Here is a 22,270-nt window from a genome sequence, read left to right on the forward strand (position 1 = left end):
CTCGCTGTGGTTATTTTAAAGTAAAAAAGGGGGTTGTCTGTAAAGTCGGTTTACGGACGAAAATTTAACGTGATAACGTCATAGGAAAACATTGTTGAAAAATTGCATACTTTTTAAATTTTTAAATATTATTTACAGTTTTTGCAAATTTAATTTAAATAATTTGCTTAAATATAAATCACGAACAACAATTAGTTAAGAAGCCCGCCTTAACCTGTTTGACATTATAGAAGATTTCCTCGCACGGTGGTCGGCCGGTTCTTGCACGCTCGGCTCAGGCGGAACGTGACAATTTTTCGTGCGTGCAGCCGGCGTTCATAGATTTATAAGACGTTAATCACGTCAATAATATTATAAAATATAGCTTAGTTTGGACTTATGAAATAGTAACCATAATTTTACCCTGTATTTTCAGGTTAGATAACATTCTAAAAAGAGTGTAGGTAAGAAATAACCATGCAATTATAATGTGGCACGTGACTGTAAAATTTTGGTGGGGGGAAACAGGGGCGCAACAACAGGGGGGAGGGGCAAGGGTATTTTGCCCCCCCCCCTCTGAAACCTTGAAGTGGGGGCAAGCGGGGGCAAGCGGGGGCAAAGAAAGTGCTGTGTAATCAATTTTTAGATAATAAAAATGCTTAAATAGCACCATTTTCCACCTTGAAATACAAATTTTCCCTGGGGAGGACCCCCGGACCCCCGCTTCAATAGGGGGATCGATGATTCTTTATAAAAAGGTATATTGCCCCCCCCCCCCTTTTGGAAATTTAGTTGTTGCGCCCCTGGGGGGAAAGGGGGGGTGTATCCGATCCTGGGTCCAGGACCCGTGATCGAATGTGGACCACGTGTGGACTCGAGCCGAGGAGTGACGGCGAAGGCCGCGATGAGGCGAGATGTATTCTTGCGCCTGCGACGTGGCCGGGTCGCGGGACAAGACGGCTCTGTTCCCCCCACTCCTGCCCCACCCAGAGCCACACTCACAACCGCCGCCCGGGGCTGGAAATAGACGCGGCGAGGGTTAACGTCGGACTGCGTCGTCCCTCCAGTCTCTTCGTCCGCCCACGGCCGCCAGCTGTCCTCCGGCTCCGCCATGCGCCGGGACTCGCACTGACCACCTGGCCACCTGGCCACCCGGCCACCCGCCCACCCGGCCACCTGCCCACCCGGCCACCATGCGGCTGCTGACGGCGATCCTGCTCTGGTGCCTCGCGAGCGGTAAGCCTGTTCGCGCGCCGCCGGCGACTGCGTCGGAGGTCGACAGTTCCTGGAATCACTCACAATTGTGTCAGGGCGTGCATGTGCTGCGTGACAGTTACAAAACCACTCGAGAGAAAAAAAGTTGGTTGTCTGTAAAGTCGGTTTACGGACGATAGTTTAACGTGACAACGTCATAACAAAACATTCATGAAATGATTGCGTACTTTTATGAATAAAATTTAATATTTTTTATTGAATTATCACTATTTTGTATGGATACAAAGAAGGAGTGAAATGAAATCTACAATTTAATTGATAAATTTACTTTTATTTGCACTCATTAATTCAAATATGTTTATTACTTTAACAAAGAGATTATTTTCACTATAACTTTTATACATGTTTGCTATTTAACTTACTTCCAATCTGTGTTATTCTTTTAAGGATAGGACGATGATAGGAAAAGTAGGAAACGAATAGGAGTGTTTCAAGTTTAATGTGCCTCGAAAAAGTCAAATCGATGGTTGTTCCAATCGAGTGGAAGAGAGATAGATGCGGCGCAAGCGTACAATGAGCGTAACGGGACAATGTGCGTAACGGCACAATGAGTCATCCTTTTTCGTGCGTGCAGCCGGCGTTCATTGATTTATTTGACGTTGTCACGTCAAAAAAAAAAATATTTGGTGACGTTCCTAGACGGATAATGGAATTTACTAACCGAAACGATCGAATGGAAAACATTAACGGTCAATATGCGAAATGTTCCATACATGTAACATTTTTCCAAAATAAGCTGCAGGCCAGACACCTTGGCTTCGTGAGAAATTCACCGTGCATTTTACATATTTGAACTTGTATTAATTTAAATGACATAACATTCACAAAATGAAAATATTTATTTTGCATATATTTTTTGAATATTTAGTTGGCGAAGTTACATTTTTAACGATTTGGGACGTAAAAATAAGGAAAATTAAATGGACTGCAAAACCGAAACATTTCATGTTTAAATGCAATGATACTGGTGACTTCGTAATATAGTTTGGACTTCTTTCAGAAAAAAAAATAATTTTATTTAATTTTATTTCATTGTGAGGATTTTTAAAACCTAAGAAAATTTAAATACGTTTTATCTGTAAACATTCAACCCATAGTACCATAGGCACCAAGTTCAAACCTGAGGAATGGTGTTACTAAAATTATTTTATTCGATCAACAATAAGTGTGTTTAACGGTAACAACTATTATCTTATAAATTTAATTCGTTTTGAGTTCTTTTAATACGCGAATTTTATTGTAAATTAAATAAGAATAATGTATATTTAATTAAGTGGAATATACAATAAATAAATAATTTAAACTTCTGTTATAGGCCTACCACAACAAGACTGTTGCTAATGCTCCTAATTATTTTGATCTGGATTAAAACTTCGAGACAAATTGTAAAAATCTCAGTTTTTTTCAAATCATTTTCATCTGATTAGCACTGAAATATAATTTTTTTTAAAGAAGTCAAAATATTATGTCTGTTGTTTCATATGGCACATTGTGAAACTTTTTAATTTGTAAAACGTTGGTTGCATAAAAATCGTTAAAAAGTATTTTTATCAAAATAATAATGTTTTAAATGACAAACATGTAGGTATTCGCAGTTTTTCTACTACATTTTAAACTTAAGCATTCTTTAAAAATAAGAATGCATAGTTAGGTAGGTATATTTTTTCCCTTTTGTTGCTTGTTGAATTTATTAATATGAAATATCGTGAAATGCAAATAGTTGTCAGATAAACCGTAATAGAAAAATACTGAACAAAAGTTTAAATATAAATCGCGGTTTATTTCGTTTTGACTTATATTGCATAGTGTTAATTTTTCCATGTTTCAAATCAAAATATATAAATTAATAATTTTGACATTTATCAAAAGCGGGATTTCATCCATCATTTATTTTTGTGTGGCGCTACCGTTGTTAAATAAGTAGGCTAGACAATACTTTGATTTAACTATAAAAAATTTGGGTTATTTAAATTTTAAAAAAATATTTTTACACCAGCGGAACATCAAATAAAGGATTGTATATAATAATTATCAACATAACAGCATACTTGCCAAATATTAATGGTAATGTAACCTTACTGTAATAAATGTTTTTTTTTGTTTGAAGTAAAAACAAACAATAATTCATAATTAGGACATTAATTTAAAACAACGCTTTGGTGCACATTAAAATATTTTATCGCGACATGTTATGTAATAATTTTATGAAAGCAACATGTAATGGTTTTCTACAGTTACATAATTTCTGCTGTGCAATTCGTCACGCAATGTATTTCAGGATAAAGCAGTCCATTAGCAGATGGTAGAGAAACGACACCGCCTTAACTCAGAAACTCCTCACGGTTACAGGTTTCGCAAGGGCCTTAATCGGACTAAGGCACCACCAGACACAGGGGACACAACACTGCAAACTAAGCTAGTAAAATTATCGATCCTCGCTGTAAGAAATGTGGGTAATATTTCTAAACATGTTATGGAAGTTACTAACCTATACGTTCCATAACATTTTCTGAAATAACATGGGAAACTACCCATACGAAAATGTGACTTTTCCCTTGCATTTGAAATTTTCCAATACAAATATAAACGAGGTAACCATATTGGTTTGGTAAGTTTCCCAATCACTTGTATAAGTTAGTAACTTTTAATTAACTAATGTTTAGGAACTTTACCATTTTTTTTGTGCTGGTTTATAATATCACTAAACAGGTGTTTCTTTTAATTTAAAAATCTTAAAAAAAATAACAGCTGTTTGAAAAGACATTACACATTATATATTTACCAAATTATATGAACATAAAAACCTTTATTTTCAACTGTTAAGTGATATCACTGCAATAGTTGTAATAACTTGTGTAACATATACAAATCTGGAAAATTTATTAAAGTAAAAATTTTTTTGCACAAATTTGTGGTTTTCTTGCTTTTAAGCGTTACTTTTTTTCCGACAAATAAATATTTTACTGCACGGAAAATGTAGCTTATATTTCTCAATATCGCCAATAAATGTCTTTTCGAACGTCAGAAGCTGAAATATTGCGTCATTTAAAAGCAGGGTGGCTCAGTGGTAAGAAACAAGATTCGACTGACGGCCCGAGCATGCTGATTGAATCATAATCTCAAATAATCAAAACTCATGCACGGTAGCGTTGCATTTTGGCTACTAGAAAACAAAATCAGGATTGTTTTTTAGTAGCAAGTATTTAAAAACAAAGGTCGATGCTGGACTTCCAGCAAGTGCTGCTAATAATTCTCTCCATTTGAAAAAAAAAATACAAGTGGAATATGTATTATTTATAGATATACATACTATGTTTAGTTGATACTATGTTGTGTGTCTCGGCGGGCGTGTGGTCAAAGACGTAGACTATGTTTTTCATACCAAAGGTCCCACCTGTCATGGTTCGAATAATCTCGCCTCTAGTGAATTTTGTATACAAAATTTTTTATGTGTCCATATGGGTGATAATAACATTGGTGGGTAATGAAACATTGACCTTGCATGCATGGGACAGAGCGATTCTAAGGGAAGCCTAAGATGTACATCAAGTTCTGTCCCTGCCCGAACACGCCCGAATATTCACCTTCGGCCAACCTCTGGTTTATTTATATATATTTATATATCTCTGTTTATTTTAATGTAGCTATACTAACCTAACTAACCGTCCATAGTGTTTTAAAGTGTTTTAATGTAGCTAACCTAACCGGCCACTTTTAATATTTGAATTCATTTTTCCTGCGCAAAAATAAAACAAATACCGAGGTTGGCCGAAGGTGAATATTCGGGCGTGTTCGGGCAGGGACAGAACTTTACGGACATCTTAGGCTTTTCCGATTCTAACGCAACCTAGGAAACTGCAGCAGAAACAGAATTTTTCTCTCGCAGGCGCGAGGCAGTTGATGGCGTGAAGGTAATTGGATTGGGGGGGGGGGGGGGGAAATGTTCACCCAGCTACAAGTCACTTTCAGTTTCATTCCGTCCGGCAAACAGGACTGACACGTGACAGCAATTTAAAAATGTCCGACCGTGATGTCACCTACCTCAACCGAGTCAATGCCACACTTGACCTAGAGCATACATTGGATGAGGGAAATTTCAAAAATAGCGGCCGGGAGTGGGGCGCCCGATGTCGAGGGCCACATTCAGGAGTATATATTAACTGCGTGATGTCAAGGCCACTGTGGTCAAGGTCATTTGGATCTTCACTCCTACACCTAATGTTGAAGTGTCTTATTTCTACTATTAAAGTATAAACACATACAACTACAAATGATTTTAACTGGCACAAAAATGAATATGTACAAACAGTTACAACAATTCGTAAACTTCCCGGAGCGAAAACTTTAGCAACTCTCAAAATCGACGTGTTTAGCATTCGAACATTAAAGGAAGCCTGAAACACGAGGTTCCACAACTTTATTCAGTCCTAAACTGGCGAAATAGCGTGAAAGAAAAACACAATCTGTGTTATGACAAGCATATTTAAGGCTTTAAAGCTGGAAGAAAAAGTAGCGATTGTTGCGGTACAGAAGTGGGGTAAAACATGGCAAGACCCGGTATCACACAAATTATGCAGTATGGATCTCGTTCTCAAAATTTTCTATAGGTATGTACCTCAATTATTATTTTAAAATCTGTTTATAAATACATATTTGTATAAGTCTCTTTCACAGGCAGTGTCACGTTCTTCAAAATTGACAGTTCTCAAAAGTAGTACAAATGGTCTACCAAAGTTGTTTTGTCAACAATGTTTTTGGTCAGAGTCCGCAAAAAAAAAAACACATCATGTAATGCTTTGCAAATATCAGTTGGGAAATAGGTACCACTGGTAGGCCTACTACGTTAGAGAACTGTCAAATTGAAGATGATTGACAAGACACAAACTATAAGATCCCTAGAAGTTTTGAGTGTTCAGTCCGGCATCAAAGAGAAGAGAGTCCGTGCCAAGCTGAACAAAACAGAAAGTCTGCTGAGATGAACGTGTCTGAGGCCCACAGAACAAGGAGGGAGATATAGAAGTGCGACTCTTACAGTGGAAACTGAAACCATGTTTCACGCGACATGTGTCGCTATCTGTTGGGCGGGCCCATAACTACCAGCAAATAAAAAATCGGAATAAGGGTTCTCATACAAAGTTTTTTTAGTTGATACTTTTTTTGGTTATATTAAGTTATCTCCTTGGTGGCGCGAAACTAATTTAATCGATGCGAAAATACTTAATGCTGTTTTGTAATAAACCGTTATGCTTAATAAATAAAGGAGTAGGAGGTGCAAAAAATCATTGTATTACACACCACAAAATTAGTGGCTACCTAAATAGAGTGAATTTTCACTGGTTTGTTTGCCTGATAATGTAGTTGTGTCAGCAATATATTATGAAAACTACTATCTAGCGGACGGGCCCATAACTACTTCAGTCTCGGTAATCAGAGTTTCTCCCCCATGCTGAGGCCGGAGTGTGCGACAGGCACGGCAGATGGCTCTCGCCGCCGCTACAACTGCCCTGCGCGCTTCGTGCGGATCAGCAACGGCTGCTACCTGTTCAGCACGACCATGGAGACGTGGCAGGACGCATTCTTCGCGTGCAGAGCCGCCGGCGCAGACTTGGCGGCCATGGAGACCGGCTGGGAGGACAGCAACATCAGGAGCTACCTCAACCGACCTGAGCTAGGTAACAAAGCCGGGAAGCTTAAGATGTAGGTACATAAAGTTCTGTCCCTGCCCGAACACGCCCGAACAATTCACCTTCGGCCAACCTCGGGTTTATTTATATATATTTATATTTCTCTGGGAGTTCGCTTCGAGCCTTGGCCGAGGACGGACGCGTCAAGCGGAGCTGCGAGATTCCAGGAACAGCCTGTTTACTCGCGCACAGGCCAGGTGGTATTCCCAGGTTTTTCTAAGAAGTGTAAGCGTGCAAAACAACCCGGGTTGTAGCTAACCCTACAGCCTAGCCACAACCCGGCTTAATACCGGGTGCGTGGTCAGTGGGTGTTAGTACGTTGTAGGGTGTAACTAGCGACATGACTGATCAGTTAAGCGACGAGCAGGTGATGCAGGAGTGCATCGATGTGCCCCTGCCGAGCGACGACGAAACTGAAATGTCCAGCGACGACGGCTTTACAACAGTCGTCTCAAAAAAACAAAAAACGGGAGGAAAGGACGAAAGACTGCGCCCCCCACTGACGAACCCCGCGATCGCCAGGCAGCAGGCCGAGCGACTTCGCAAGCAGCCCGTCGAATGGGAAAACAACTCGGCCAGTCAAACGGCCGCCAACACGTCCGCAGGTTCGAGCCCTGCCCCGCCAAACCCTGCCCCTCAGGCAAAGAAAATGCAGGTGAAACCCCTGTATGTATTCGTGGATTCTGGCCACAGCTACCCGGCCATTAAAACAGTGCTGGATGCAGCACTGCAGGAGCGCTGGTCGTGCGTCAGTCGCGGCCATGACCAGCTCATGATTCACACTGCCACCGTGGAGGAGTACCACAGGGCAGTGCGTGCACTGGAGCAGGCCGGAGTGCAACACTCTGTGCTGCTGCAATGGGACGAGATCCCGAACAAGTTTGTGTTTTGTCGAGTGCATAGCAGCACCGACAAACAATTCATTCAGGCCGAGTTCACCGCAATGGGGCTTCCAGTGCAGAACTTCTGGTTTCTGTACAACAGGCAGACCAGGCAGCCTATAAATAAGTTAGTCGTAGAGCTCCCGAAGGCCGTAAATCCAGAAAGGATTTACGACCTGAAGTCATTCGGAGGCCTCAGCATTCGTGTTGAGGACTATCGACACCCCAAAGGCCCCCTCCAATGTGGCAACTGTCAGAGGTTTGGCCACCCCGCAAAAGGCTGCAGAGCCTCCCCTGTGTGCCGATGGTGCAGCCAAGGGCACAAAACCGAGGTTTGCCCCCAGGGAGGTGACAGGACGAAGGCAAAGTGCGCGCGATGTGAAGGCCCGCATTGCGCCAATTACAGAGGCTGCATGGCCTACAAGAGGGAGAACTGGCGTCACCTCCCGCAACAGGAGCGGAAAGACAGAGAGCTGCAGTCCAAACGCGCAGTGCGTGAAAACAAGCGAGCAGCTGCCGCAGCTCAAGTCCGCCCGCCCCCACAACAAGCCGGCCCCTCAGGCTACTGCCCCCAGCCTCCAAGGCAGCCGTGGCGAGCCCCGAGCTACCCCGCCCCCCCGCAATGGCAGAGCCCTAATCAATATTCAGTGTTGAGCGATAGGCATGAACTGGAGTATCCTGTCTTGGCAAACCCACCCAGGCCTAGAGGCCAGCCCCTGCCCCAGAGGCCCCCGAAGAAACACCATTCGGGGCACAAAAACGGTAAAGGCCGGGCGCAAGGTCAGGTGACGGATCAGCCAGGTACTAAGGCGCCACCCAACTCCACCCCTCCCCCCAGTGATTCCAAGAAAGTCGCGCAACAACAAGCCAGCCCGGTGCAGACTGACTCACCAACAGAATTGCCAACTGCTTCACCGCAGCTAAAACCCTTGGAGAATCCAGCGATGGGCGCGAGTGAATTTCTGAAGCTTGTAGGCCAATCGGATGCCATTGCACAGGACCCTAACCTTGCACACGTCCTGGAACCAATGTGCATTTTAATGGCTATTTGGTGTAATCCGTCCAAGTCAATAGAGGACAAAATAAAAGCCACCACGGGCTTCGTGACAGCATTAGCGGCCAGCTTTAATGCCGCGCACCCTTAATTTAGGTTCTGTCATTAATACTACCCCCGTAGACAGTAGATTAAGTACCATCCTTTACTGGAATGCACGAGGAATTAGAAATAAAATAATCGAATTTACCGATCATTTAATTAAACATAATATTAGAATCGCGGCGATAAACGAAACACACTTAATTCCAACAGATCGTCTAACTATCTTAAATTACACTATTTATAGGCGCGACCGCGATACCAGAAGTGGAGGGGTTGCCCTATTAATCCACAGAAGTATACAACATAGTGAATTTAATTTACCTGAATTTAATAAATTAGAAGCTGTTGCAATTACTTTTAAAGTCAATAAACAACAAATAGTGCTTATTTCGATGTATGCACCACCGGGGAGGTCACTAACTGAAAACGAGCTGGACATCTTATATGGCTCAGCTCCCACATTTCTAGCAGTCGGCGATATTAATGCCAAGCATAAAGACTGGAACTGTCGGAGCAATACAGCCAATGGCCTACTGCTGCAAAGACACAAGTCTAACAAAAATTATCAAGTACATGCTCCCTCAGAGCCCACTCATGATAGCGGAGTACTAAGGCACAACCCCGATATTCTAGATATTGCATTAAATAAGAGAGTTCAAACGGGATTCGAACTCAGAGTTTTTCACGAAATGTCGTCTGACCACTTTCCAGTACATATACTATTCGATGACGTGGACACTGACATCAGTCCTCCGAGAAAAATTAAAGACTACAAGAAAGCCGACTGGAGAGGCTTTCAGACGTATTTAGTCGATAATTTGCCTGCAGCCGATGCTGCCAACTTCGAAACGAAAGATAACATCGAATCAGCAGTCACTGAACTTACAGTTAAAATTCAAACTGCAATTAATGTGAGCATTTAGTCGCTGCAGAATTATGCATTCGGCTACTTTTGACAATGTACTCAGCAGACTAATGGGCCTATAATTTTGGGGCAGTGTCTTATCTTTTCCGGATTTATGAAAAACTATCACATTCGCTTCTTTCCACTGCAATGGAAAATACTGTAGTTTAAGTATTCCATTAATTAATTGAGCTAGGTATTACAAAATTTCGTCGGGCAGTTTCTTAAGGACTACTGCCTGAATGCCATCGTTTCCCGGTGCCTTACGTGGTTTCATACGCCTGATAGCCTGTTTAACTTCCTGAGATTGAGTTAAGTAAGGTTTTGAAGTTAAAGGCTGATTAAGTTTAATTGTAAGGTCTCTGTATATTTCGGCATTAAATTGCGGGTCACAGGGTTCGATATTAGGTTGAAAGGCTAATTCAAGGGTATTCGCGAAGGCTTTGTGCCTTGTCTGTCGGTGTAAAAGCGAACCCAGTGCGAGTTTGTAGCGGAGGTATTTTATCTATCTTATGAAGGAATCGCTTTGTCATACTCCAGGTGCTACCATCTTGCATCTGTAGCTGAGAGACTTTCGTCTCCCATTGGCTGCTCCTCCATAGAGTTATTTCATCGGAAATTATTTTCTGTAATTCATTAATTCTCGCTTTAATGTCGCGCTGCCTACGTCGAGTATATTCGCGCCTTAATCTATTTTTCTGAGAAATTAAATCCCTAATATACACCGTCAGTACATCTTGCTTAAATCTAACCACCTTTTCTGGGATGCACGAGTTAAAGAAAATAACGTACTGCCGGACGAACAATTTGGTTTCCGCAGCGCGCATTCAACAACGCAACTGGTCCGTTTGACAGAACAAATAATAACTGCGTTCAATCAGAATAGCTATAATCTCGCAGCGTTTTTGGACATAGAAAAAGCCTTTGATAGAGTACTTCATGAAGGCTTAATTTATAAATTATATAAAACTGGCTTCCCCGATTGTTATATTAAATTACTGGCCTCGTATTTAGAAAATCGATCGTTTAGAGTCACGACAGAAGGAGCACAGTCCGATTTAAAAATAATTAAAGCAGGAGTCCCACAAGGCAGCATTTTGGGGCCGGTTTTATTCAATATTTATATCCATGATATGCCTAAGCCCGCACACCGATCAGTTCAGTTTGGCTGCTACGCGGACGATACGGTATTGTTTAGCAGATCTAGTATTCTAGAACTCGCAGCAGACAGATTGTAAACCGCGTTAAATTCAATAGAACAGTGGTGCACAAAATGGCGAATTAAGGTAAACCCTACTAAATCAGAAGCTATAGTTTTTACGCGTAAACATCTCCCGCCACTCGAAGATAGACCACGACTAACACTTTTCAATGAGCAAATTCCTCACAAAAATGTTGTTAAATATTTAGGCGTGCACATGGATAGGAAACTACTATGGCGCGATCACATAGAGGCGAAAAGAAAAACAGCTTTCACTAGGCTCATGGCCCTCTACCCCGTCATGAGCAGACGTTTAGGTAGCTCTGTTAAAAACGGAATAATAATTTATAACGCACTAATAAAACCAATAATCACGTATGCAGCGCCGGTGTGGGCAACAGCAGCGGAATCTCACTTAATCAAGCTACAGAGAATTCAGAATAAGAGTATTCGTATTGCGACAGATGCGCCTGTGTATTGCCCCGTAAGGGCTATGCACAGAGAGCTCAAACTCGAACTTTTGAAACATTATTATTTCCGAACTGCGCAAAAATTCTATGATAAATGTGCCATAAGCAGAAACCCATATATTTCATCACTGGGCGAACAAGATCCAGAGTTGCATGGAAAATATAAAATGCCAAATTCAATCTTGGCTCACAGACCTCCGTAGTGTGCTGTGGCTGGCTGAGCGATCGGCCAATCAGTCTCCCGCGAGTTGAAACTTAAATTATAGACATTAATGAATAATTAGCTAATTCAAAATGGTCCGAAGCATGCAAGTGTAGGTTTGGCTCCCGGGAGCTCACTGCCTGTTGTGTTAGGGCTGACTCCCTATGCACGATGGGCATGGCCCGCCTGGCAGGCTTCACCTCCAGTGCCGGTTGTGTTTCTGAAATACATGGGATTTTGAATTACAAGCTTGCAACAAATGCCAGAATGCGAATAGGTCTTGACTTAATTCACCTGTAACTTTATACACCGACAGTTCCTCTATATTTAACTAGTAGTATAGTAGTAGATATTAGAGATTTGTAAATTAGTAATAAGTCCTAGATACTTAGTAATAGACATCAAAAATATATATTTCTAAAATAATAATAAAAAATCTAAAAAAAAAAAATTAAAAAAAAATATATTTTTAGTTCTTATTTTAGTTATATCTTAAGCATTGCACGTCCATCCCTGAGTTGGGTGTTTGCATATTTCGTAACGAAATGCCTAGTTTGTAAGTCATTTATCTTTTTTCTGTTTTAGTTTCTTAGTTTTTTAGGTGCTGACTGGCGGCGGAGTGAGTGGTCAGTGCAACCACTCACCACCAGGAGCGCTTGCGTCCCTGGTCACTAAATCCAGTACTGGAAAACTGGAAAAGCGGACCACGAGTCCAAGTGCCCAACCCCCGCATGGTAGACTCTTTTCTACTCTGTCCAACACTTCATCCAGACCATCCTGTCTCCTGTAAATTCCTACACGTAATGCATGCCAATTTGTATCCCGCATGAATGTGCCCAGGGTTTTCCCTGTGTCTATGCAGGTTTTACCTGGGCCCAACCTATCTCTAGTTATAGTCTAGATTTAAGTGTGAGGGGAGTTAGTCATGGCGCCAATCGCTGCCATGGCTGGCCAATCCCCTCCTAGCACATGATGCATGCGACCCTCTCCTTGCATGGCTAATCCCAGCATGACTAGGCGTATAGGCTTCGGCCTGAGACGCACCTAGGTCCAGGGATGTTAGACAGTGGCTCAACGAACCTGGTACAGATGTCACTAAAAGCTGGTATCTGAAGAAAAAAAACTGGTACACTCCAAGATCTTACACTGACAAAGATCCTGTAGGTTTTGTTTCATAGATTATATATATATATATATATATAATGATATTTATATAAACTGCTTTAATACGATATATACTATGGAAACATAAAAGGTTACACAATTGTCAACAAATAAAGTATGATAAGGTTGGTAACCTATTTTTTATTCAATCCGCACGCCATGACGGCAATACGGCATGGCGCTGTGATCAATTTCTACAGAACTAGCTTCTGAAATTATAAGATGGCCATAAAAACTTTAGCACCTAGTATGCATGGTTTCAATTAAATTAGCACTTAAAAATTTCTCTTAAAATGCTGTTTTATTAAACGTATACAGATGGAATTATTAAAACGCAACTATTCGAATTATTCGTCCACGCCTAATGTTAATTGTTAATGCATGGCGCATCGCGTATGGTCGATGTTCAAAGTTGGTATTTCTGCATACCAGCACAATTTATACTTGGTACATGGTACAAGACCCTGAAAAATGGTATGTGTACCAACAAGTTGGTACGTCTAACATCCCTGCCTAGGTCCCTCCCTAACCCGGACCCCTCCAAAATACACTTAGTTTTAGTTAGGTTAGGAAAAAAAAATAAAAAATTATATTTCTCTGTTTATTTTAATGTAGCTATACTAACCTAACTAACCGTCCATAGTGTTTTAAAGTGTTTTAATGTAGCTAACCTAACCGACCACTTTTAATATTTGAATTCTTTTTTCCTGCGCAAAAATAAAATAAATCCCGAGGTTGGCCGAAGGTGAATATTCGGGCGTGTTCGGGCAGGGACAGAACTTGATGTACATCTTAGGCTTCTCAACAATGCCCGTGGGTGGTTGTCAGCTGTTATCTTGGAGTTGCGATTTCATGGTCGCCATCTTGTATTATCTTGTCCAACTTCAAATTTGACTGAAAATGCCCCCAAAATAACACAAAATTCTCTTTTTCCATTTGGAAATTCCCAATTTGAGAGAAAATTCGCAACCAAAAATTTTTAAACCCAAATTTACAAAAGAGACTTTGTATTTCATTTGTATTTTGTATTGAGCCTAGTCATCAAAATATTTTACAAAAAAATCGTAAATAAGACTATTTAAATAAAAAAAAGCATTTGTATCTTAGAGTTTAGAGTCATCTGTTTGAGACTCTGTGAGAGCAATCATATATTTTCAATTTAAAAATAATATATATATATATATAGAGGAAAGTGCCCAAAAGTGGACCCCCATTTTGTTTTTTAATAAAAACACAAAGTAAACTGTAAAAAAATATGTTTTTAACGCATGAAATATTTACTTTGTTAAGTTGTAAAGTATTTACATTTGTAATTTTGGAAAATATAATTAAAAATTGCTTTAAAAAAATTATTTACCAAACCCTTACACTTTGACGATCTTAAAAATAGTTGCCTAAATCGGACCCCTTGTAAAAACTATTAAAATGACACAGAGTAAAATAACAAATTAGGTATTAAATCAAAGAAAACATAATATCTATTGTTTCAAAATATACATAATATAAACAGTTACTGATTAAGTTTCAAATAAACCTACAGAATGTCAAGATACATTAGTTATAAACAGAATTACATCATTTAGCGACAAAAGTCGCAAATATTAACGTCCTGTTCAGCCCCTGCACAATCTACATGGGCCCACAATAAGCACATAACACACATGACCCAAAGTTCCCCTTTAGAATCCTCCGTAAATTTCCTGTCACAAAACATACACGAAGTATCATCATCTTTGGGTGGGGAGACTCCCGGAAGAAAGTCCAATTCGGATCTTCCAGATGACATGCTGTTTTCATCTTCGGTGCTTGATTCTTTCACATTTCTCTCAAAATTCAAATGCCTTGTCACGAGCACTTTTACTTTTCTTGATGGCTCTGTTCCTGAACCACGTCCCCGGCCACGATTCCTTTTGCGTCCTTGACCATGATTTCGTTCTTGCTGTTCTGCTTCCTTGGCTTCTTTAGCTTTTTTAGCTTCCACTAATTGGGTTTTGTAAGGAGTGGATGTAATGACCGTAGAACTGCAGGCCTTTCGTCCTCTGTTCGAGGTCCTCTTTTTAATTTTTGGGATGGGAGTGATGTCAAATGGGCTTGTCTTAGAAGATGTGGAACTCTGAGGATCCTCAGTTGTAGCTGATGGCCGCGGAATACCATGACGTGCCAAAGACGTTGATGGTTGACTTGCTTCAAACTCTACAATAACTCGTGGTTCCTCTGTGTTACGTTCTTCTCTGCTCTCTCGATAGCTCTGATTTTCTGCAGTTTGTTTCTTCAACACAGATTCGTAGAAACTTGAATCTCGTTTTTTGTTTGCCTCTTCAATGTATTCAGCATCAGAGAACAGCTTCTTGTTCAAGGGGTATATGCCTGATATTTTAAATCCATTGATTGCTATTTGAGCAGTTTGGCATCTAATATAGGCTTTGCCAAACAATTCCATTACATCAAAAGGACTGACGGCGCGCTCATTGTGCCTTAACCACTGCCTGATTTCCTCACTGTAATAAGCTTTGAGAGGACCCATGAAACTTCTATCCAACGGTTGTAGTTTGTGCGAGGAGTGAGGTGGCAGTGACAGAATGGTAACATTATTCGCTTTTGCCAAGTCGATCAGATCAATATTCTGTGTGTGGCTAAAGTAACCATCCAAGAGCAACAGCACAGGTTTTTCATTCGTAGGATGGGCAAACTCGATGAAGTGTCGAAACCACTGAGTGAAGGAGTTGGTTTGGATCCACCCTGAAGGGTGCGCTGCAAAGATTGTTCCTGGTGGAGCACCCTTTTTCAACTGTTCACTCATATTTTTCCTCGGAAAAATTACTAAAGGTGGTACAAATGAGCCACTAGCATTCATACAAGCAACAATTGTTATAAGTGCCCCACGTTCTCCTGATGTCAAGGCAGCAACCTGTTTTTTACCCTTAAGGCCAATTACTTTTGCTACTTTACTTTGTACCACTGTAATTCCACTCTCATCAACATTGTAAATTCTGTCAGGAGAAAATTTACCTTTCTCATAAATATTTTCCAGAACATTATAGAATTTCTCTGTATTTTCTTTGCTGAACCCGAGAGCCCGGCTGTAGGATGTTCCAGTAGGCTTCCTTTCTGACAGTTTGGTTTTGTGGCGTTTAAGAAAAAGTTTTACCCACTTTTTCCCAGCAATTCCGTCTTTGAAAGGATGTTCAATGTCATTTCTCTCTGCCAATTGTACAGCAATTCTTCGCAAGTCATTACGAGTAAGTCCAAAAAAAGAAGCTTCCATAGCAAGACAATAATGAACAAGCTCATGTTCAAGATCTTCACCCAAAACTGTAGGTCTGCCTCTTTTTGTAATTGCTGCTTCCTTAGGAGTACCGTACTTCATGTTGGACAACCTCATTAGTGTGGTTTTCGGAACATTAAACTGTTTACTGGCCTTCTTCCAACCCATTTTTTTTTCCGAACTGCATCAATAGCTTTAGTCATTTTAGATGGACTCCACTTTCTTTGATCAATTTTCCCCATTACCCTTTTGGAATCTGCAACAGAATTCCAAAAGTATAAGAGTATAAACAAATAGAAGCCGATTTAAGACATGAATATGTAAGGGGTCCGGTTAAGGGAACAAGGGGTCCGGTTTAGGCAACTGAAGGGGGTCCGGTTTGCGCGACTGTAGCTAACAATTTGCTAACCCAATAATTTTTTAATCAAGCATCTAAATGAAGCGGGTTTGATACAAACATTTACAGTACACCTTACCATTAAAAACATATAAAGGTCCAAAGGCTTACCTGCCAATATCTTGGAGAAATGATTAATTATGTAGCACACTGCAAAAACTTTTTACACTGCCACAACACACAATGGCGGGTGGACACGCTACAAGTGAAGCGAGCGAGGTGTGCGCTCCGCTACGGCGTGGCAGAAGCCTGGGCTACTGTTTGCACTCGATACCGCTAGAGTTCAGGAGAATGCAGAGCCAGGAGACCGGGGGTCCGCTTTAGGGGGGGTAGTCCGGTTTTGGGCACTTTCCTCTATATATATATATATATATATATATATATATATATATATATATATCAATGATAAGAAATCAATTTAAAATTAAAATATTTTATAAACATTTACCATGTGGATTTTGTAGTCCTTGGTTCGATTCCTGATTAATTCACTTGTAAAAAAAAAGTAAACAAGTCCTTCCTCCTTGATGAACCAAAACATATTATTACTCCAACCAGTGAGAAGTCATGACAGCAATGTTGGCCACATGTTGGATTCTTCTGTCATCTGCTAGAGTTTGCTACCACCATATTGCTTCATTTATAACCCGCCAACCTGTTAACGGGAAGCCTACAACTCACGTAGTTTCGGTTCCCTACCACGTTCGTGCAACTTCGGATTTCTCTCAAAAATCGAAATTAAAAAAATCGAAGGGTTGGGTTAGGTTAGGTTAGGTCAGGTCAGTCACATGCTTGTTTTCATTGGAAACTTCTGATTTAGCGGCTAAAGTGGCGTTAGTACCAAAACGCAAAACTTCGGAAATCTTCGGAAATTCTTGCAGGGAACCGAAACTACGTGAGTTGTAGGCTTCCCCCTGTTAACTTACCAACTGACATTGTCAGCCATCTTGGCCACCATATAAATTATCTTTAAAAATAACCCAAAATTTTTGAAATTTTTTTTAGAAATTATAAAAAAATATATCAAATGCACTCAAACAACATTTGTATTGTTGAAACTGTCTCGTTGTTAGTTAGCCAACTGTGTTAGTCTGTACCATTATTATTTGTCATGATTAAATTCCTTCCAGGGAATACTCGAGCTGTGTGATATCAAAGTTTGAATGTGTTTATTTGTGCTGATGTTGTCGTGTTGTCTAAATTACCTGTTTAGGTTCTTCGTTGGGTTTATTTGTTTGACATCAGCTGATTTAGGCTTGTTTTTCTGTGGGTTTATGTTTTCATTTTTAATTCTTATTTTTTATTTATGAATTTTTCTTATGACAAACCGTGCAAAACTGCAATGGCATATATCCAAGAAATTGTATTAAATCAGAATTCCTAATTTCATGAATACTTTAAAGAATTTCACCATCTTATTACCCATTATACTCGCTGGCGAGTGTGAACAAAAGGATAAATAAACACCAAGATATTCAAACATTCTAAGTAATTTAAAAATCTAAAATACACCATTTTGAAAATTAACGATACCTACTCAAAATACTCTCGGTATATATTACAAGGTATAAAGGCATATATAAAAATATTAAGAAATCACTAAATTGCCAATATTAAAGGTTAAAGACTACAGATGCGCATCACTTAAAATAAAGTCTGTAGGCCATAACAAATGTACGTTTCTTGACTATTCACTTGCCACATAATAATTTCCATAGTTCAATTTTGTTACAGAGTTTAAGTCTGTCGCTTCACGCTCGTCTTACTTATAGTATTCACCTTCTGGGTGCCGAACAATTTCATAGGCAAATGACACCTAAAGTTCCACATGCTGCAGTTTACTAATGCAGACAAATACTTCCAGTATAACTCTTGCTTGACTTCTGCCTCAGGAACGCATATAGGTTACATTATTTAATTTGAAAAGACAGTCAGCTGTGTTCTTGTTCAAATTTCGATTATTTTTCAACCTCAATTCTCATATTCTGGCGTGCTTTTAAGGTTTGTGTGGTTCATATTGCCACAAACTCTAAATGACTTCAAATGTTGATTTTATCCAGCGCAAAATCTGTGTCTATTGCTGGACGTAATCAAGCACACGTGTACTTATGTAAAAGTTGTTTTTGCAGCGCACTTGGAGAGATGGATTGGAGGAATTTACAACTGGATCACGAGGAGGTGGGTTTGGGGGTCAGACGGACACCACCTGCTGTACCAAGGATTCTCCAGGGTGTCGCTGACAGCAAACCACAAGTGGCACTGCATCATAATGGACCCCATCAAGTTCTACAAGTGGAGCACGAGACTTTGTACAGTCAAAAAGCACTATATCTGCGAGACATTTTTAATGACAGTTTGATTTACAAGGAACTTAGTGAATAAATTATATCTGACAGGTTTATGTATAGTCCAATCATTATGATAATAATACATAAAGTTTGAAAAATTTAATATTTTCATATATAACAAAGTTTTTCAGTGTGCCTTGCATACTTGTCTTACCAACACTTAAATATAATGTCGAATTTACGCGTACATAGTATAACATTAATTACATAAAGCACAGAATAATTTATGTATAGTACAATTATCATAGCCACAGGAATAAGAAGAAAAAAAGGTTTGTGTAATTTCAAGTTACAGTGTCAAAAGTTTTATTCAGTCAAAACCTATGGTTTGATGAACTGTAGTTTCTTCTGTTGCATTTTCAAAAGCAATTAAAATATACATGAAACGGAGAGTTAAATGAATTTTAGAAATTCATATATTGCAGCTAAATTGTAACAATTGTTTATATATATGTTTATATACATTTTTAATTTGTTTAATAGAGTCTGTATAGATTTGGAGGTATATTGTTGGAATTTCACTCTAGAAACCAAAAACTTAATTAACATTACTTTATTTCATTTAAAAAAATAGCATTTGGCTAATCACAGGATCAGGTAATTTCAAAAAATTTTAAGATAAAATTATTTACTAATGTTTATATTAGAATAAATTATATTTGTAGATAAGGTAGAACATTGTTTTCTTAGACTGACATTTATAATGCTTTTCTACAAACAAAAAAAGAGTGGGTTGGCTAAATATAACTAAAAAATTCTGCACATTGCTTATTGTATTTTTAGTTAAACTAAGTGTTCATACGAGTTAAAAATCTTTGTGTATTTATAGTTAACAACAAGAATATATTTTTCTAAATACTACAGTATTTTGTTGTGACTTGTTCTTTACCCTATTATTTTGGTTTATCATGCCATATCATGAGTAAATAAGATAGTTCCTTTGCCTGCAAAGTAAATAGACAGTTCCGTCAAGCGGGGTGACTATGGTCACTTTTAATGGTTTTTTCATACCAGATTTGTTATATTTAATTATATATTTCATTAAAAATTTGTACAACACAGTACTTGATTCTGGCTTTCAAAATACTATTAGCATGAATTTTTTTGAGCCTATATATTTAAGTAAAAAAATAATACATTGTGACCATAGTCACCTCACCGATTGGGGTCACTATGGTCACAACACAAAACCAATGCAAAACATTCTGAAAATGGTGAATTTTTAAAGGGGTGAACATGGTCACACAAAATAATGAATACATAGCAATACACAAGAGTGAAATATATAAAATAGTCCTAAATAGGGCATCATATCTATGGTACCCATAGTTATGTTACATGCAGTTCCATAATTGTTCATTTTGCCAACCAATTTGTAAATTCTCCAACAACGTCACTAAAAAACACACGTTCGGTTGAAAAGTTTAACCAACATTAAAGCTATCAAACGTTACATGAAACATTAACCTGCCTCTTCTCTCTTCAACTGATGCAGGAAGAACTCTGATTACCTGTGCTTTGTCAATGACAGAAACATCTGGCTTGTCTGACCAAATAAAGAAACCCCCTCGAGATTTTTTAAGAAAAGTCCTAAGTCTGTAGATTCTGTTACTAATGTCTGCCATACTGTCAAAATAGTTGTTAACATCTTCAGGATTTCACTGAGAACGTTTGGGGTTGATGTTTGAGACCATGCGGGAACATATTTTTTCACTGTTGCGTTTTATGAACGACCGAGCCCACTCTACTCCTGGGGTACACCCATCAGAAAACCTTGTGATTGTTTTACCCTGCTTTTTTAAGTTTGATCGCACGAGCAAACGTAACTCAAATGAGGTTATTGGGAAGCCCCATTCAGCAAGCTGGGTGGTGTAAGAACACAACAAAGATTCTTCAGCTTCCGTTAATATTGTCTGTCCCCGTGGTCTCTTCATGTCCATGTTCTTGCATCTTTTCCTCAACACTTCCATTTTTACTTTGTATCTTTCGGCAGCTGTCATGCTCATTCCCTTTCTAACAGCAGTAATTGCTGAATCCATTTGTTCTGGGCTGTAATCCATGTAGGATCGCGACCCAGGGGATCGTTGATAGGTTCTCACCATGAAGATCACCTGCAAATAAATATAAAAAGAACACAGTGATAAGTATCTGTATTCTTGTTTTTATACATTTAAGGCCTAATTGCTAGTTAATTCTGAATAGGTTACCTATCGTAGACATTAATATTTTAAAAAATATGCATGTTTCATAGGTTATAATGAAAATTAACAAATGACCATAGTAACCCCAAATTATTTATGTATTTACACTATTTATTAGAATTATTAATGGCATACAGCAATTTTAAAATAAATGCTTACATGTTTACTTACCTAAAATCCTGAAATCTTGGTGCAGGTTACACAAGTACTCCTTTTGCTATACCACATGACACTGATCAGCTGTGTTAAACAGTTTAGCCAACATTTATTTTGGGGTAAATTTGCTGGTACAAAAAATTTAACAAAAAATATATATATATTGGCGAAGTTTAAGTTAACATTCTCCTGTTATATTTCAATATGTTCATATATTCTGTAAAAAATATAGTTATTGCTAGTAGTGTAATTTTTTGTAGGATAGGAGCAATCTTAAAATATATCTTTGCTTTGACCATAGTCACCCCCGTGACCGTAGTCACCCCGCTTGACGGTTGTATTTTATATGAGATTTATCCTACTATTCTCTTGGATTTTTATTGCAATTAAATGTGTTCATTACTTTTTTGCCATGGAGGCAGTGCACTATGCAAAAATGTATTAAGTACATTGTAAGTTAAACTGTATAAGGAAATGCAGAAGATAATGTACAAAACTAGTGTAAGTTTAGCATCATTAAATACACTTGTGTTGACATGTTATATACCATTCTGTCTATTTAAAAGTCCTCAGATTTTTTGGTGTATAAGCACAAATGTAAAACATCAAAAAAATTTTATAGATGATTGCAAATGCTAGTCTAACCTTTTTAAAGTTATTTTAATTTATTTTTCACTATGAAAAATATCAATCCATTCATTAAGCCTCGTTTACTCTGAATATTGATAGCAAAACTTATTAACAAAGATATCATTATTATATGTTTGATTGGGACAGTAAAACATTAGTACTGAGGGCTGGTCGCGCATTGCCGGTGATTTCGAGATGTTAACTATGGGCGCCACCACGTGGAAGGGCACGTGGACCCGGCGGAGTCTCTCACTCAGGGCGTGACGTAGCCCAAGTGGGGACGAGTTACCAGCCCTTTCTATCCTAGCTACCCAGACCTGGCCCGCTCTAGGCGTCGGGCACGCCACACTCCTAGACTCACTCACCACGTGATTAAATAAGTACTCACTTTATATTTATTCTCCAGATTTAATT

The 22,270-nt window shown here is 39.1% G+C and overlaps 1 protein-coding gene across 1 annotated transcript; it reads left to right on the forward strand.

Moving 5' to 3' along the window:
- Window positions 1-982: 982 nt before the first annotated feature.
- On the forward strand, window positions 983-21,768 carry LOC134529834 (regenerating islet-derived protein 4-like). The gene is made up of 3 exons (XM_063364323.1): window positions 983-1,215; window positions 6,723-6,926; window positions 18,651-21,768. Exons 1-3 carry the CDS (start codon window positions 1,173-1,175, stop codon window positions 18,878-18,880), a joined length of 477 nt encoding a protein of 158 aa, XP_063220393.1. The 5' UTR covers window positions 983-1,172; the 3' UTR covers window positions 18,881-21,768.
- The last annotated feature ends 502 nt before the right edge of the window (window positions 21,769-22,270 follow it).

Source organism: Bacillus rossius, chromosome 2 (genome assembly GCF_032445375.1).
Source record: "Bacillus rossius redtenbacheri isolate Brsri chromosome 2, Brsri_v3, whole genome shotgun sequence".
Lineage (NCBI taxonomy): Eukaryota > Metazoa > Arthropoda > Insecta > Phasmatodea > Bacillidae > Bacillus > Bacillus rossius.

Coding starts and splice junctions, on each gene's coding strand:
- LOC134529834 (XM_063364323.1), top strand. CDS start 1,173: ATGCGGCTGCTGACGGCGATCCTGCTCTGGTGCCTCGCGAGCG. Junction 1,216..6,722: donor GCTCTGGTGCCTCGCGAGCG/GTAAGCCTGTTC, acceptor AGTGTGCGACAG/GCACGGCAGATGGCTCTCGC. Junction 6,927..18,650: donor CCTCAACCGACCTGAGCTAG/GTAACAAAGCCG, acceptor TTGTTTTTGCAG/CGCACTTGGAGAGATGGATT.